The following is a 16659-nucleotide window of genomic DNA, read 5'->3' on the forward strand; positions in this document are numbered from 1 at the left end:
GTACTCCACCTTTTGCCTTGTGGCCAATGATTCATAATACCTCCCCTCCTGGCTCTTTTGGTATCCTTCCTAAGAATCAGATCTTAACTTGGCCTGCTAGAAAGCCCTTATTTGATGATTAAATCTGGTTTCTCTAAGAGATTAGCACTACAATGGTGCTTCGTTGATGCTCTAGACAACATTTTGTGGACTTAGATGATCACTATAAAAATTATGCTCTATGATTCGAGCCATTGATTTCATCAGCTTCATCATTGATGCAAGTTAAGGCTTGATCATTGTCTTCATCTCTATCAGAAGCATGTGACAATAGCTGGAGTAATGCTAACTTGGATTGGGTCTACAAATATAGTCTTAGTCAAGGTTCACCATCTTGGTATTAGACATTGACAAAATCTTATTATAGTATCGGTACACGGTTCGGTATGGTACGATAGTGTCATATGGAGTAGTGTAGCATATTGGTATGGTACAATACATCCTATACCGGGTGGTATGAGGTGTACCGCAAACCATGGTCATAGTATTACTTATACACTTTTTCCCAATCTCACTTGAAAAGGAACAAAAAGCTTGATGTGTAATTATAGTTTATAATCATGGGTTGATTGAGTAAATGCTTAGGAGCCAAAATGCCTTGCTTAACATGTGCTATAAAATCAAAATCAAGGACCTTTTTATTCCCTTACACATTTACATGCATGCATACATACATGTATGTATGCTCTGATTCACTGGGCTATATAGAATGTTTGTGCACTCAGAATTTTGTGTTTAACAGGTGGTGTTGTCTTATTCACTAGATCACTTGCTCCATTAAAACGTCGGGGAATTCGCGTCAACGTGCTTTGCCCTGAGGTAATATATACTTGGAACTTATGAAGTTAAAAGTTATTTTCACTCCTTGAAGAGATTTTTTTTTTAAAAAATTCAGAGTTCCTTAGGATAAGATTTAAGCTTTTTTTTTTTTTTTAATGCCCTATATTAACTATTGTTAAGTACCATACAATGCCAACTCTTAGTAGGTGGGAAAGGCTTGACGGTTATAGCTATGAGGCTGTTCTTAAAATAAATAGAATCTTAGTCAGTGTGTTTATGCCAATAAATATCCAGACTACTTATGCCATGTCCAAGGCTTTAAAAGAACCATGTATCTAGTGTTTCTATTCAATACCATACATTGTAGAATATGTGAATGCCTGTTTCGTTCTTTAAATTAGTTAGAAAAATTAGAAATTGAAATTATTTTAAGATTGCTAAATTTTAAATTTATGAACTTCTGGTGTATTTGCTGGAAACTGTTGTTTGATAGATACAATCTTATTTATTATGAATAAGATGTGTTTTCAAATCAATTTCTAATTTTAAGTACGTGTAAACAAGATTATATCTCTAAGAATCTTATCCTTTTCTCTTTCTTTCTTTCTTTTTTTCATTTCCCCTTGATTTTAAACATGTAATGGATTTTTCAGCTCATAATTAGTGAGTAAAATGATGAAGATTTGTATCAGTATCGGTTTGCATCTTGACATGTGAACTGAATGTTCTCTCAAAATCTATGTAGTGATAATGTAAATTTATTTTCTTGTTGTTGCTAAATTATGCAGCAGATACATATTGATCAGTAATTTGTCTACACGCACTCCTTGATTACATGCAGTTTGTTCAAACTGAGTTGGCTTCAAAGGTGGATCCTAAACTAATTAATACACTTGGTGGCTTCCTCTCCATGGGGATGGTTGTGAATGGTACGCTATCTTGATAATGGTTGCTAAGTCTGTACAAATTTCATGAAAAAAACTTCAAGTGCATTGAATTTAAGTCTTTCAATTTTTAAAGTTATGATTTGATATTATTAGTATCCATATTTGATTGTCATTCACACTTTGTTTATCTGGTTGCTTTATTGTTAGTCTCAATATTATTCTGTTATCTTGTGGTACTATAGTAGTTTCAGTTGTAAAATTCTCTAAAAGAATTGATGCTCTTAATAGTTGATATAGGTTAGTTATGGTTCCCAAGATGGTTTGCCATACCGGTCGGTATTGATGCATACTAATCATACCAAATCATACAGGTATTAGATCGGTATGCAGTATGGGAGGCCCACTAAGTGTTGGCATGCCAAACCGGCCCCATACCTCCAACACAGTAACAGGATGGTACTGGCATAGGAGACAGTGAACCTTGGTTCCTAATTCTAGTTTCAGTACCTATACTAGTATCTAGCAAGTATGACATTGGTATGGGGTCGTTCATGATACTGACACTTGGTATACTTTCTGAGTATGGGTTCGCTACTAGTATATTATGGTATATCTGATACTAGCGGTATGGTTTGGTATTGTGAACTATTATTTAAGACCCAAAAGTAGTCTTCGTTATTTTGAATAAATTTCAGAGTATGCATCTAAATCACATTTACATAATGCTTTCATTATAATTACCATATTACCTCTAGTAATATGTATTTGGGATTATGCACTTACCAGATGCTTTAACATATCTATGTATGCTACTCTTAGAATTAACATACAACTAGAATCAGATCGGAAGTTGAACCACATGCAATTGTATGTTATAGTGCATGATGAAAATTATGGGGCTTCAACTTTGTATGATAAATGATTATAATCTTTTAAGAGCATATGCATGTACCAAATTATTGGTCTATACAATGAACAGTAATAGAAAATTAAAGCATTTTCTCTGTTCACATTTGAGTTGTTGAGTTCCTTCATATTTTCTAATATATCTGCTTATTTTACCTGACCTAGGTGCATTTGAGCTTATTAAAGATGAGAGCAAGGCGGGTGTCTGTCTATGGATCACTAAACGTAGAGGTATGGAGTATTGGCCTACACCAACAGAAGAAAGAAAGTATTTATTGCAGCCATATAAGTCAAAAAGAAGTTTCGTGTACATTACGGGTTCTAAAATTGATGTACCTCATACTTTTGAGAAAATGTGAGTTCCTCTATATCTTTTGTTATATAACTTTTCGAGCTAGCTCTTTTTGGCTGAAGTTCTAGATTGATACAAATGGTATCAAAGTGGACCTAGCTTATGGCCCATGTATAACTAGAGGATGCTGCAGGGGCCCTTTTGGGGCTAAACACGAGTTGGTTGTGGTATTCCTATTTTAGATTGGACACTTTCTTTGCAAGGACACCAAGTCTTAAATGGGAGGAGAGGACCTGTGTGGGCATGTGTTTAGTCCCACATTGATTGTGTGTTTGGGAGGTCTTGGGTACTTAGGTAGAATCAAGGATCCTGGTTATAAACCTTCTGGCAAGCCCTTTTAGGGTAAGGTCTTGGGTCCCTAAGAATTATCTCAAATTTAAAAGATCATCAATCATGTAATAAATCTTACATCACCATATAAAGAAATCAGTTCATGAGAGTTACAAGGTTCTTTTCATTTTACCTTGTTGTATGCTAGATTTTTGAAATTTCTCAGTGATTCATTGGACATTAATTGATAAAATTTGAACTGAAGCTTAGGATAAAGTTGTAGGTTTGCTTCTATTTCAATTATATAATGTGAAGTACTTGACATGGGTGTTATAATGGAAAGATTGTATTAGCAATTAGATCAATTGCTTTCTATTCCACTTTATGAGTAAATGGCCTGTATAAGAGTTCTACAATCTCACAGCTGGTAATTGGTGTTAACTTTCAGTGTTATTAACCTTTCGATGTCTAGGACACTTTTATTAGCTTTTGTTGGATTCACCCTGAAGTCTGCTATTCTAGAAACCGGTACTATTTGTGATCTACTCCCTTATGTGGAGTCTACCGTAGTCAATCTTGTTGCTAGTGAAAGCTGCCTCTGTAACTTGACCTCATGGCAGACTCATCCCAGTATGATCAACATGCTGTTTGTTACTACATGACATCGTCTTGGGTTGTTGGCTTCCTCCTTATCTAGCCCTTAATTGTGTGTTTAGTGCAAATGCCATGCCAATTGAAATAACTGGTTAGATGTCATTGAAAAAGCATGCACAGACGCTGAGTTCTTTTATTATTGTTAACCTAAGACTTAATTACTCAGATCAGAGAGTAGCTCTAATAGATTTGTCAAGTTTTCAACAGCTCAATAGTAGCTCTGCAGATCTCTCTTTTCCATGTTTGCCCCCTCGATTGTTTGGTCATTATGACATTGGGCTATAGAGCCAAACACAACATTGAATCAGCTGCTTCTTTTCTCACAGCTTGGACTCGACATGTCATTTACCTCTTAGATAACCATAAAGTAATCTTCACTTCTTTCTGGCAACATGAGTCTATGATTCCATATCTAGTCGACTAGTCCCATTATTTTTCTGACCCTTCCAGATGTTTCTGAAATCTCATAGTTTTTGATAAATCTAAAATATGTTATTTATCTTTCAGTTTCCAGTTTTGTGCTTGTTCAATTCTTGTGTAAGCCTGTTATTTGTGGAGAAAGAAAGCTTTATCATCTGGATCTTTCATGTTCTTCACCTTTGCTGTAGCTTTTCTACAGTGTCTTAATTTAATCTCATTTGATTTGTAGCATCATATACCAGGTCATGGTTATATTTTTTGCGTTTAGATATTATCTTGATCAAGTGTAATGGGTGATGATTGACAATTCCTTTTCCTTTGTTATACACAATGAGCTGCAAGTGGCAAAGCACCTGGTCGTACCTATTTTAGTAGTGCCTCAGGCAGTCTCTGGAGGCTGTTTCTCCCTCTTCCTTTCCTTATCTCTCTTCTTTCTTTCTCCTCTCTTTCTTTCTTCCCCTCTCTATTGCATTGGATTGGGACAGTGCCCACCACCTTGATAGCAGTAGTGAAGGCCTTGATGGCTTCCGGAGGCCATTTCTCCCTCCCTTTCTCCTTCCCTCCCCTTCCCTCTCTTTCCTTCTCCCTCTCACGGTTCCTCATCGGTGTATCATCTTAAAGGCCCAAACTGTCCTGGTCCACCGTCAATACGGTCCGGCATGCCCAAACCAGACGGTTTAGGATGGTTCCGCCGACCCTGCATGTATTTGTTTCTACAGCTAAACAACACCCCCATTTCGATCTTCCTTTGCTTGATTTATATTTTACTGTAATATAGCTTCGCTTGAAACCTAGTGCTGCTAATGAGAAGTTACTACCAGAGGTGACTTTCTCACTACTATCGATAGCTAATAAGTTCCTTTTTTGTTTGGCAATTTCTCAGCCTTATATTGTGCATGATGTACATGTGATAAGTCATTTGCCAGTGTATCTTGTTTTCTTCACTTTTTAACCTCTATACTTCTATATTTATCCTCTGGAACCTAGGTCCCATTGCATGCCCCATTTTCTTCTCTTTGGCTTGTGAGTGCTTCAACCTACTCCAATCTTCGAAAGTTTTACAAATTGGAAGACCCTTGAAGATTTCTAAGGAAACTGCCATGACTGAACCATTTTTATTTGGATCCAGATCTCAGAATGAATGTAAGATCATAAGTTAAAAACAGTAAGAAATAGTTAAGGGATTGCTAAAATCAATAGTAATAATTGTGAAAAGAACATGAGTAGGCTCTAAAACATATCCTTAAGAACGTCAACTAAATAAATACTAGACAGCTAATGTTACAAAAAAATGCCTCAATGGTAAGCTTTGGTTTAAGCTGTCAGAAGGGACACCATAACACATGGGGAAAAAGATCTCCAAAGGACTTGCTATCAACAAATTGAGTGGTATACATTTTTAGTTCAGAGTAGCCACCTCATGTTAACATAATGAAATGCTTTTGAGCCAATTTCATTAGAACATCCAGATAGAAAAGTCAATAATGGACTTCAGAAAGTTATCTCAGACTACCAAGGATCATAGAAAGATCAAGACAATGAAAGTCAACTCAAGTAGGACTACTAATACATAAAAGATAGCCCAATATTGCTTTTTTTGTTGAATAAAAATGAATAAAAAGGGCACTGAGCTAAGACAAGAAGAAAAGAGAGGTAAATTAGTCCAAATGTCACAAGTTCGAGGTGGAATGATCTTTTCATAAGAGATGGTGGTTGGAATTATTGGTAACTAAGTGGTGTCTTTATGGAGATACAAAATAGAAATGATTTTCAACTCCTTAGGATGTTCCGCCATCAGAACTAATCTTTCCTTATTCAAAACCCAATGGTTTCGTGGTGTTGGCAATTCTCGATGGGTTTTGGTGATACTTTGTAAATGCTATTCGATACTATATGAGGATAGTGGGATGTCACCTCATAGAGCTTTGATCTAGTTGTTGTGGTGGGAGATGCCTGAGTGAATAACCAGATGTGTTTCAGGAAACTAACAGTGGGCCTTGATTTTATGCTATGTGAAGGGGAAAGGAGAAGAAACAGCTAGTGATGAAGTGATCATCTAATGAGAGAAATAGCCTAATATATGTATGTCGCATTATAGTGGTCTAGAATGATGTTAATTCTACCATTATATGTGAAAGAATACAAAAAAAAATATGACATTATTTTCTCTTGATAGTGTTTCATCCTGAAGATATGTTGTGGATGAGACTATATTGTTGTCTTATGTGAAATTTTCTCCCAAATTCTGTTTTTAAGCTGGAACTAGATGGCATGCATTTATTCAAAGTAGTGGTAAATTTTAATTTTTCTTGTTATTGATAGGTCTCATTTTTATATGATAAGAAAATATTTTATTAGAAACATAAGATTGAGAATGTAGAAAATTTCAAGAATTTTGTAGTAGTGAAGAGAAATCAATATTTTTAAAATTATGCCAAATTGCCAATTGATATAGTGGACATTTAAGGATGGTTTATCATAACATTGCAAGTTACTAATAACTTGCTCTATAAAAAAAGGTTTCTGGTATCTGTACATTTATGGATTCAACCAGAAAATTGTTATGGATTAAATTATAAAAAAAATTTAGCTCAAAAGTGAATATTTGTGAACGGTGTGGATATCATTTAAATAAGCAGATAGAACTGAACTTTCGATTGATCTGGGGACTTGGGATCCTATGGATGAAGTATGGAGTGCAACTAGCTGAAGCAAAAAAAGGCTATATGGAGTGCAACTATGGTGAAAAATGTATGGAAAATTAAGCACCTTTCACAATTAAGCTACAACGGATACCTAAGAAAACTAATTCCTCAAAGTAATGTAGTTGCATATCTATTGATGATGAATCATTGTTTCATTCGTATTTGTTAAATTAATGTTGGTGTTTTTAATACTTTTCATATTTTTGATACAGTTCTCCCCAAGTTTGCCATACCAGACGGTATCATGCTATACGAGTGTATTGTAGTATATACTGAAACGGTATGCAGTCTATACCGTACAAACACTTGATATACATTGCTGTCTTATAGTGTACCACATACTGACACTATAATAGGATGGTATCAGTACATAATTTGGTACTGAGACGATGACCTTGGTTCTTCCCTTCTAGTCTCTCCACTTTTTGGTGCCAATTGTCCTTGCTAGGAATGTTGGTTTAATCAGTTGGATGATTTATGTGAAGTTCATTGGTAGTTGTGAAAAATCAACTAGGCTTATGATCCATAGGTGACTTCATTTTGATGGGGTAATGCATGATAGCTGTAGCTATCATTATCAAATTAAAATACTATGAGTGGAATGTGATTGTATTTTCACCACTTACATGTCAAATATAAGCATCTCTTTTGCTTCTATTACCATATGGTATATGTTAATGAAAGCAACATGCAATGTGAATATAAAGAAGTGTAGGCATGAATGCTATGCCTTGGAAACTTGAGTACGTTCATCATGCATTGAAAAAGATGTGATGTTTATGGTTCTTAGCCCCCTTTTTTTTCTTTTGCAGGGGACAGTTTACTGTTCTTAGCTGATGAACTGATTTCTTACTTGAAATAACTCAAAGATCACATAACCATCTAGAACAATGGAAAACTATTTGAGATGTGTCATACTTCTTGGATGATCTTTGTGACCATGTGTTAATTGATATATTAGTTGCTTCATATTCATTTAATTTCTACTGCCAAACCTAAAATTCTCTGATTAACATTTTAGTTCCTTTTCTATTAATTATCAATTCTCAAATTATCTAGCCATGTTTTTATCTATTGACATTTATGTTTTTGTTTCTGTTGCTTGTTGTTAGAGTTGTCCACACTCTGAGTCATAATTTCCGAAGTGCTACTGGCATTGTTCGGACTGAGTTGAGTTTGCCCATTAAACCACAGCATGCTCTCGTGAAGGTCATTTATGCTGGTGTCAATGCCAGTGATGTAAGTTATTGATATTTTGCATTTTACGTTACTGGTTTTGCTGTAGATAAAACCAATGAATATTTATTTGATTCTTTATGGTCTTTATGGCCCTTAATTTTCTTGCATAATGTCGATTGCATGCATCATAGGTGAATTTTAGCTCGGGGCGTTATTTTGGTGGCAATAATAATGAAGTTGCTGCACGCCTTCCATTTGATGCTGGTTTTGAGGTTTGTAAGATCTTAACCTCTACGTGAGTATATGAATTTTTTGACATATTGTACTGTGCACTTTGCATTGTTTACATTACCTCGGCAATTGTTTGTTGATGCTGTAGCATCAAACTCATTAATATTAACGATATTTATGTTACAATATATTAGTCATGCACTGTAATTGCAATCTTTTGTGTGCCATTTTCTATTCTTTTTCTTCATCTAAATTGTAAATTATTTTCTTTTATCAAACCTGCTAAATGTTCAAATTGTTCCTGAATTTTTCTTTTTGTTCTCCTGCCTCATATTGATGCTTTTGTCCTTTAGGATTTTTATAGATGTATTCTTTTTCCTGTAATACTTGTCTTGATCTGGTTAATTTGTTGATCTTTGTACCTCCATTTCCCCACTTTGGTGCATGTGTGTGTTAGGGTGGGGAGGGGGCTGTGCACCAACATATATAGCTTTCCCAAAAATCATTAGTATCAACCATCAAGAATCAAAATCATGCTCTATATTAGTCCATATCAACTGTCCTGGATCAGATCAGTGAGATGCTGGGTCTTGGGACAGGTTTAGGACCACATTATATGGAAAAACAAGTTGCCCTGTATGGTATTGCTTGGCAATCTGGTACAAATCATGCAGGTGATCACTGGCCTGAACTCATTGATGTTAATCAAGATGCGTCAGAAAGAGGTGTCCGAGGCAAGGTACGCTGTACCGGTATCCATACCGGCATCGGGCCGGTATGGTATGGCACTGGTACTATACCGTACCGACACACGGTACGCTCCGACATACTGGTTCGATACCAGTACAAATTTTTTTTGTTTTATTTCATTTTTTTTGGATTTCAAGTTATTAATTCATAATTATAACTTCAAAATTACATTAAATTGCATATTATTGACATATTTGGATTCAATTTTTGAGTTTAGTAGCAATACAGGAATCTTGATCCAAAATTTCAAATATATATTTATTTACATTATATTACAACTCTATCATCTTAAAATTAAAAAGAAAATATATAAATGTATATTAAAATGTATCTAAAATTTTAAAATATAAAGCACAAAGAATGATATACCAACCTCAAGATTGCTCTGCATTTAATATCTCGTCGAGTGTCTGTGACGCTCGTAGATATCTGGATCATTGACATAGTCTGGAGGAACATCAGTTCATCCCTTTAACCAAAAAGCACTGTACTCCTGAATATTCATCCATAAGGCATCTCTATGAATTGTAAGACATCTCAGATCTCTCACTCAAATTCTAACTTGAGAATATCTTCGGGATAATGATATGGCTGTAGAGAAGTTCATCCAAATATGCCGATAGCAAAATTCGATCCGTAAGATGCTTCAGACTGCATAGGATAGTAACCACTAGAAGACGATGCCTCAGATGCACCATATCCATATGGATCATAAGGTGGCTGTGGGTAATAGGATCCATAATGCGAGGATGATCCAGATACATCTATGGATCCTACTCATGTGCAAGATCGTCTGCAGCTATATCGTATGCTGGACGATCTCTAGGAGCTCATCGTCTATGTAAAATCGGTTCCCCACGATCTCTACCGACTCGTCCATCATGGTCCCTATCTTGTGTGGCATGTATAAATTGGGACTCACCGATGAATCGAATCACTCTGCGGCTGTCTCATAAGCAGTGGTCTCCTATCCTCCAGTTCTTCTCTGGTCATCAGATTCATGATTACTACTATTAGTACCATCATCACTCTTCCTGATCTTCAAATCTGAATCAGATAGCTCTTGTACTCTCGAGAGTGGTGCACATGCAACTGTTTTTTTTCCTCCTTATGCCCCTGTGTGATTGAGTTTCCTATGATTGAGAGGATAGATGTTTGTTGCTGACCGTCGATCTCGTCTAAATATTTCTCGCTCAAATCTCTGCGAGGATGTATTGGACATCGAGTCATGTGATGAATAAGTGTTCTGTCCCTCAGGCTATGATTGATCAGTTGGAACCTTATGTGGAATATTTTTTTTGCCCATTGTCCTGGATCCATCCTGATCTCCCCAGCTACCATATTGATGGTTGTGGAGGGGATCCCGGCTCATCATAATCTGGCTCTTACTGTTGATATGCAACCATCTAATGATCGAATCGTCGTCCTTGTCAGTATAATCATCTAGTGTCGGATTAGTGTACTTCAGTTGTACTTCCTTCTGAACGTATTTTAGCCTCAACCTCAGATTATAATGAACATATACAAGATCATTGAGGTGCTTTTGTGTCAGACGATTTTTTTGTTTGCTGTGGATAAGGACGAAAGTCGATCAATTGTGCTCACAGCTACTAATAGAGACCGTCTGAAAAAGAATGCGGACAGCCACACCTCTCAAATATTCTACAGACATTCCAAAATGAATCCACCATTCAACTGCAAAGTAAAATTACATATCAAATTTCATGATATTATTAGGCATATGATGTCAATCTATGCTGCTCATTATTGATATGTAATTTACTTGGATTGATCTGTTTTTGGCTTACGACAGCTGATGGGACTCCAAAGCTGTCTGATCCCTCTCTAAACTATTTCGTCTGTAAAAAATATATTTATTAAATTTATATATCGTTAAGTACAGATCGAATTCAGTTGAATAATCATATCTGTTTTAAACTAGCATACCTTTTGCGGACATAAGGATGCGATTTTTGGATCGAGCACCATCTTATATATCACATTATGAAGAGCAGCAAGAAGTTCGTTATCCATATCTATCCTAGGAATGGTATACTGGAATTTCGGATTCAAATAGTAAGCTGCAGATAAATTTCATAATTGATTAAGTACACTTTTACAGGTATAAGAAAAGAAATATTTTAAAGTATTCTGGAATCCATGCTTACCGACTAGATGCAAATGTCTATCCATTTGATAGTCCCAACGGCGCTCAATAATGTTAATGAATTTTTGAGCATGCTTCGGATCATTCTCACTGATTTGTTTCTTTGTCCTCTCCATCATGTAATATAAGAAGCCCATATTGGGGTATCTTTCACTATTCATGACGTGAAGCACCTCGTATAATGGCTTAATAGCCTTCACTATCTTCTTAGCTCGCTGTCAGAATGATTGACTCGTCACCAAATTCTCCATATGACTTCTATCGATGCCAGCCCTCGCATATCTGCTCTCCTGCTACTCGGCACTGACAAACATCTGATGTAAGGCTGCTTTTTTCTGAAGAAGACTATCAAGTGCTATGTAGTTGGTAGCAAATTGTGTGACATCCGGTCTCAAGATCTCTCCTCAGTATATGTCCGCATCAATGAAAGGATCCATGTGTGATTGTAGATGAATCTGGTAATAGTCTGGGCAATCTTCACTACCTGCTGCACTTTACGAATCTTTCCAGTATCCATCAATATAAGATTAATGCAATGTGCAGCACATGGGGTCCAATATATCTGTGGTTGCCGCTCCATTAGCAACTCTCCAGCAGTTTTATATTATGGCCTATTATCTATGATGACTTGCACGACATACTGCTCATCCACTGAATCAATCACCTTCTCTATCAAACCAAGGATATATGCGGCATTGTGCATCTTATCTGAAGTATCAATTGATTTGTGAAAAAATATTTTTTCATCACAGTATGTCAAAAAATTAATGATGCTGTCTAGTAGGATCGGTTCAACCATCACACATCACTGTCAGTCCGTATGTAGGCCTTTTTATTCTTGTAAGAAGTAATCCATCTTTGCAGATGCTCCTTGTTACTATCAAGAAGCTGACCATAGATGTCCTTAGATCCTGGTGGATCTACACCGTGACCGACAGCCTCTATGGCTGAAATGACAGATCGATAGTAAGGATTGCCTGTTGCATTTGCTGGAATATAGTTGAAATGAAACCATGATCTAATAGCTTGCCACATATCCTTCTTCTTATCTTTTTTCACCATAGTGTCAATCTTCTGCTGCTTTGAATCCTTGCTGAAAAAAGCATATGGATCCAAATCATGGATGGTGGCTCCTGCTAGAATATCTCTGGAGGACCTCCTACTGCTAAAAGCTCTCAATAAAGATGAAATACTGCATCTGCTCCCTCTACCATCGGGCTCTCTGACTAAGGTAGTCCTCTTGAATTCGGATTCTTCCCCATCGGTTGCTGATCCAGACCCGATTCGTAGTATGATGGTCTAAATCGCTCTATATCTCTGGCCATCTCCTCCCGTCAGTACTGATCATCCAAGCTCGTTTGAATGGCAACCTCAATCTGTGCCTTCTCATCATCTGGAGCGGAAGCCTCCTCTGACTCTCTAGAGTGATAGGAAGATGGCTCTGCAACTCGACGGTCCACCTCCATCCTTTTCTGCTGTGTCCTTTCTTTCGCTACTTTTGAATCAGTGAGGTGCTTCTTCATCAACTGTCAGACCTCCTGTGGGCATTTTCGACACATGGACACATCAGGATAACCACCAATCAGGTGCTGTTTCAACCTATTCACCCCTCGAACTTTGTGTTGCACAATTTGCATTTTCAATGATGCCGAGCCGAGAGCATCTCACCATGATCCCAACCAATGTCACGCTCTGAATCTTTTTTCTTAACCATTTCTGCAAGTATAACAAAACACGATAGTTTAATAATTATTAAAAAAATATTATATATAAATTAAAAAAAATTTTATAATAATTTTAAAACTCATAAATTCAACAAAATATGTTATATGATTCAAATAATATTTTTGAATTAGATAAAATATAGTTCTAATTTTATATATTTTTTATTTGATTATATTTTTTTTATTATTTAAATAATTATAAAAATATTTTTTAATTTTAAAAATTTTAAAAAAAATCCAAGATTAGATTCAAGTAGCTTGAATCATTCTAAACATGATTCTGAATCTCTGATTTTATATTTTTTTAAATTTATATTTTTAATAATTTTTTATGAATAAATATATATATTTAAAAAATATATAATTAATAATTTCAATCAATGTCACGTTCCGAATCTTTCTTCTTACTTATTTCTGTAAGCATAACAAAACACAGCAGTTTAATAATTATTAAAAAAAATTATATATAAATTTAAAAAAAAATTAATAATAATTTTAAAACATAAATTAAAAAATATTATATGCTTCAAATAATATTTTTGAATTAGATAAAATATAGTACTAATTTTATTTTTTTTATTTGATTATATTTTTTTATTATTTAAATAATTATAAAAATATTTTTTAATTTCAAAAATTTAAAAAAATCCAAGGTTAGATTCAAGTAGCTTGAATCATTCTAAATATGATTCTGAATCTCTAATTTTATTTTTTTTGAATTTATTTTTTAATAATTTTTTTACGATAAATATATATATTTAAAAAATATATAATTAATGAAAATCAACAATTTTAGTGTCATAATGTAGATCTTCCAAAGATCTATCATATGATCAAATTATACCAAAATCACAAAATTTTGACATTTTTTTCTTATTTTCTTACTTCTTCATTTTATCTTTTTTAGCCATAAAAATATAAAAAATAAAATATTTACTAAAAGAATAATACATTACTTACTCCCGATCGAAAATCAGCGTCTCAAAGAAGTGCTGCAATTTGACGGAATTTTTTCTTTTCTCTAATTTTTTGGCTCATGTCATCGAATGCCTGAGAGATGAGAGCGCTCGGAAGTTCTCTGAGATCTCTCGGGTTTCTCTCAGAGAAAGAATCTGGGCTGCCACTAAATGACAGCCCAGATCCCACCACACCCCCCACCCCCACATGTTATTGTCGGTACGGTTTGGTTCAATGCCGAACCATATCGAACTGAGCCATACCGTCCGATTTTGGGCGGTATGGCTCGAACCGCATCGAATCAGACCGGACGGTATGGCTTCGAATCGTGTCGAACTGTACGATTCGGGTATTTTTTCAAAAAAAATGGCCAAACCGGATTGGCTGGCTGTCGATCTGGTTCGGCACGCCCGTACCGGGCGATTCGGCCTGGTACGGCATTCTTTGGCCTGAGGTCTTTTCTTTTCCCTAAGAAACAAAAGATGGAGAAAACCTATCGCAAGTAGCATTTACTATTCCAAATAAATGTGTTAAAACAAAAAGTTCCAGGTTGTTGTTAGAACCAACATCATAAATCTAATCATGGGCTCAAAAACCTCCCTGATCCTAAATTATGACCTTAACAAACCTTAAGAGGCATCTAAACAACTGAAAACAACAAACAAGAGGAAAAAGTAGAAAAGAACAAACAATATGGGCATCCAAGTGAATTACTAGGATGCTAGACCATCTCAAGTGTTCGTACAGTTTTGTCCCATTACTGTATGGACCCAATTCCTAACCGATTCTAGTCCAGAATTGGATTTTGAAACTTTGATTAGTGTGTCATGCCTGTGCTGGTTGCACATCTTAGACATGCTTCCAATCTTGCATATGTCAACCGTCAATTGATTTCTAGAGGCTTTAGTTTTTAAGTAACAAAAATTATTTACTTAAAAGGGGTGATGGGGTGATGATGTGCGCAAGCTGTGGCACCTAAGCATTTCAGTTTTTGTGCCACAGAAGTCCTGCAAAGGCCATTATCTTATGTTTGTTCACTCTTACATTGCTTGATGTTGTACATGGACCATGTTAACATGTCTACATTAATATAAAAATTTTCCAGTACCAATGACCTCTCTCAGTAGCACTGTATACTAAAATAATATACATACATGCATATAAAGAGAGAGGGGGGGATATTGACTTGGTTATACTCAAGTGGATTTCCATTTGGATGTAATTTGATGATAGGGGTTTCTCATCGATAATCTGAGCTATTGGATATGATCTACTACCTCGAAGTTGCTCACACAAAAAATCAAATGATTTGAACACCCCTAGCTTATGCATTAAGAGGTGAAAAAGCATGTATTTTTTGTGTGGAAAAAGATTTTTATTTCCCTTGTTCAACTTCATGACTTCATGAATACGGCTCTTTAAATAGACTAAAATGGAATAGCTACTATGGTAGCTTTGCAATTATATCCACACACATATGGAAGCTATACAATTGTGTCTAACAATAGGATAAATTTGATCCTGAAATTTATAATAATCACTACCATAATAGCTATGATATTTACGATCATAATAGCCATGATATTCTGATCATAATAACTATGATATCTGATCTTGGAATTCTTAAGGTCATACTTACCATAGTAGTCATGATCTTGACAACTCATTATGATATTCACTCATCTTTCAACACTCCTCAAGTTGGCGTATAGATGTCAAGTAAGCCCAACTTTCCAATGAAAAAATTAAAAAGATGAGAGGACAGCCCTTTGGTAAGTAAGTCGGCCGCTTGTTGTAAAGTGGGAACAAACGATATGCAAATAACTCCTGCTTCAAGCTTCTCCTTGATAAAGTGTCGGTCGACCTCCACATATTTGGTGCGGTCATGCTGAACTGGATTATAGACAATACTGATTGCAGCCTTATTATTGCAGTACAACTTCATAGAAAAATTTACGGGACCCAAACTCTGTAGCAAAGCCAGGAGGTGCAGTCATATAAACTTCCTCTTCCAAATCCCCATTCAAAATGCATTTTTAATGTCCAGCTGCTATAATGGTCAATCAAGGTTAATAGCTAATGAGAACAATATCCTAATAGTGTTTAGTTTGGCCACAGGTGCAAAGGTCTCCATGTAGTCAATATCATAGGTTTGTGTAAACCCCTTTGCCATTAATCTCGTCTTGTATCTTTCAAGAGACCCATCAGATCTGTATTTAATAGTGAACACCCACTTACAACCCACTGTCTTCTTCTCTCTAGGAAGATCCACTACTTTCCAAGTCCTGTTCTTCTCAAGTGCCCGCATCTCTTCTAACACAGTTTCCTCCACTCTGGAATTTATAGAGCATCCTGCACAGTTGTTGGAATCTCCACAAGAGAAAGGTGAGAGAAAAAATCTGAAAAAGATGGTGATAGATTAGTATAGGACACATATTTGGACATTGGGTATTTAGTACATGTTCTAATACCCTTACGAACAGTAGTGGGAAGATTTAATTCATTGGGTACAATTGAAAAATTAGAATTGGAATCAGAATTATCCGAAGAATCTCGGTCCAGCTCTGATTCAGACTCATGACTATGAAGAGAAGCCTCGAACTTTTTTTCTTGAAGAACATCCTTTCTAGAGTAGACT

The 16659-nt window shown here is 35.6% G+C and overlaps 1 protein-coding gene and 1 pseudogene across 2 annotated transcripts in view; one reads left to right on the top strand and one right to left on the bottom strand.

Annotated features, from left to right (window-relative positions):
• LOC105060936 (uncharacterized) overlaps window positions 1–16659 on the top strand; it is a 58186-nt gene that overhangs the window by 17974 nt on the left and 23553 nt on the right. For both annotated transcript variants that reach the window (XR_012136271.1, XM_073247548.1), the window contains exons 5-9: window positions 782–858; window positions 1661–1748; window positions 2778–2967; window positions 8126–8252; window positions 8384–8464. Coding sequence is in view for 1 of the 2 variants with exons in the window: in XM_073247548.1 (XP_073103649.1) it covers window positions 782–858; window positions 1661–1748; window positions 2778–2967; window positions 8126–8252; window positions 8384–8464 (563 nt within the window). In the remaining variant the exon portion in view is untranslated. The remainder of the gene's footprint in view (window positions 1–781; window positions 859–1660; window positions 1749–2777; window positions 2968–8125; window positions 8253–8383; window positions 8465–16659) is intronic.
• LOC140853280 (uncharacterized) lies at window positions 10836–11920 on the bottom strand (annotated as a pseudogene).

This window comes from Elaeis guineensis, chromosome 13 (genome assembly GCF_000442705.2).
Source record: "Elaeis guineensis isolate ETL-2024a chromosome 13, EG11, whole genome shotgun sequence".
Classification (NCBI taxonomy): domain Eukaryota; kingdom Viridiplantae; phylum Streptophyta; class Magnoliopsida; order Arecales; family Arecaceae; genus Elaeis; species Elaeis guineensis.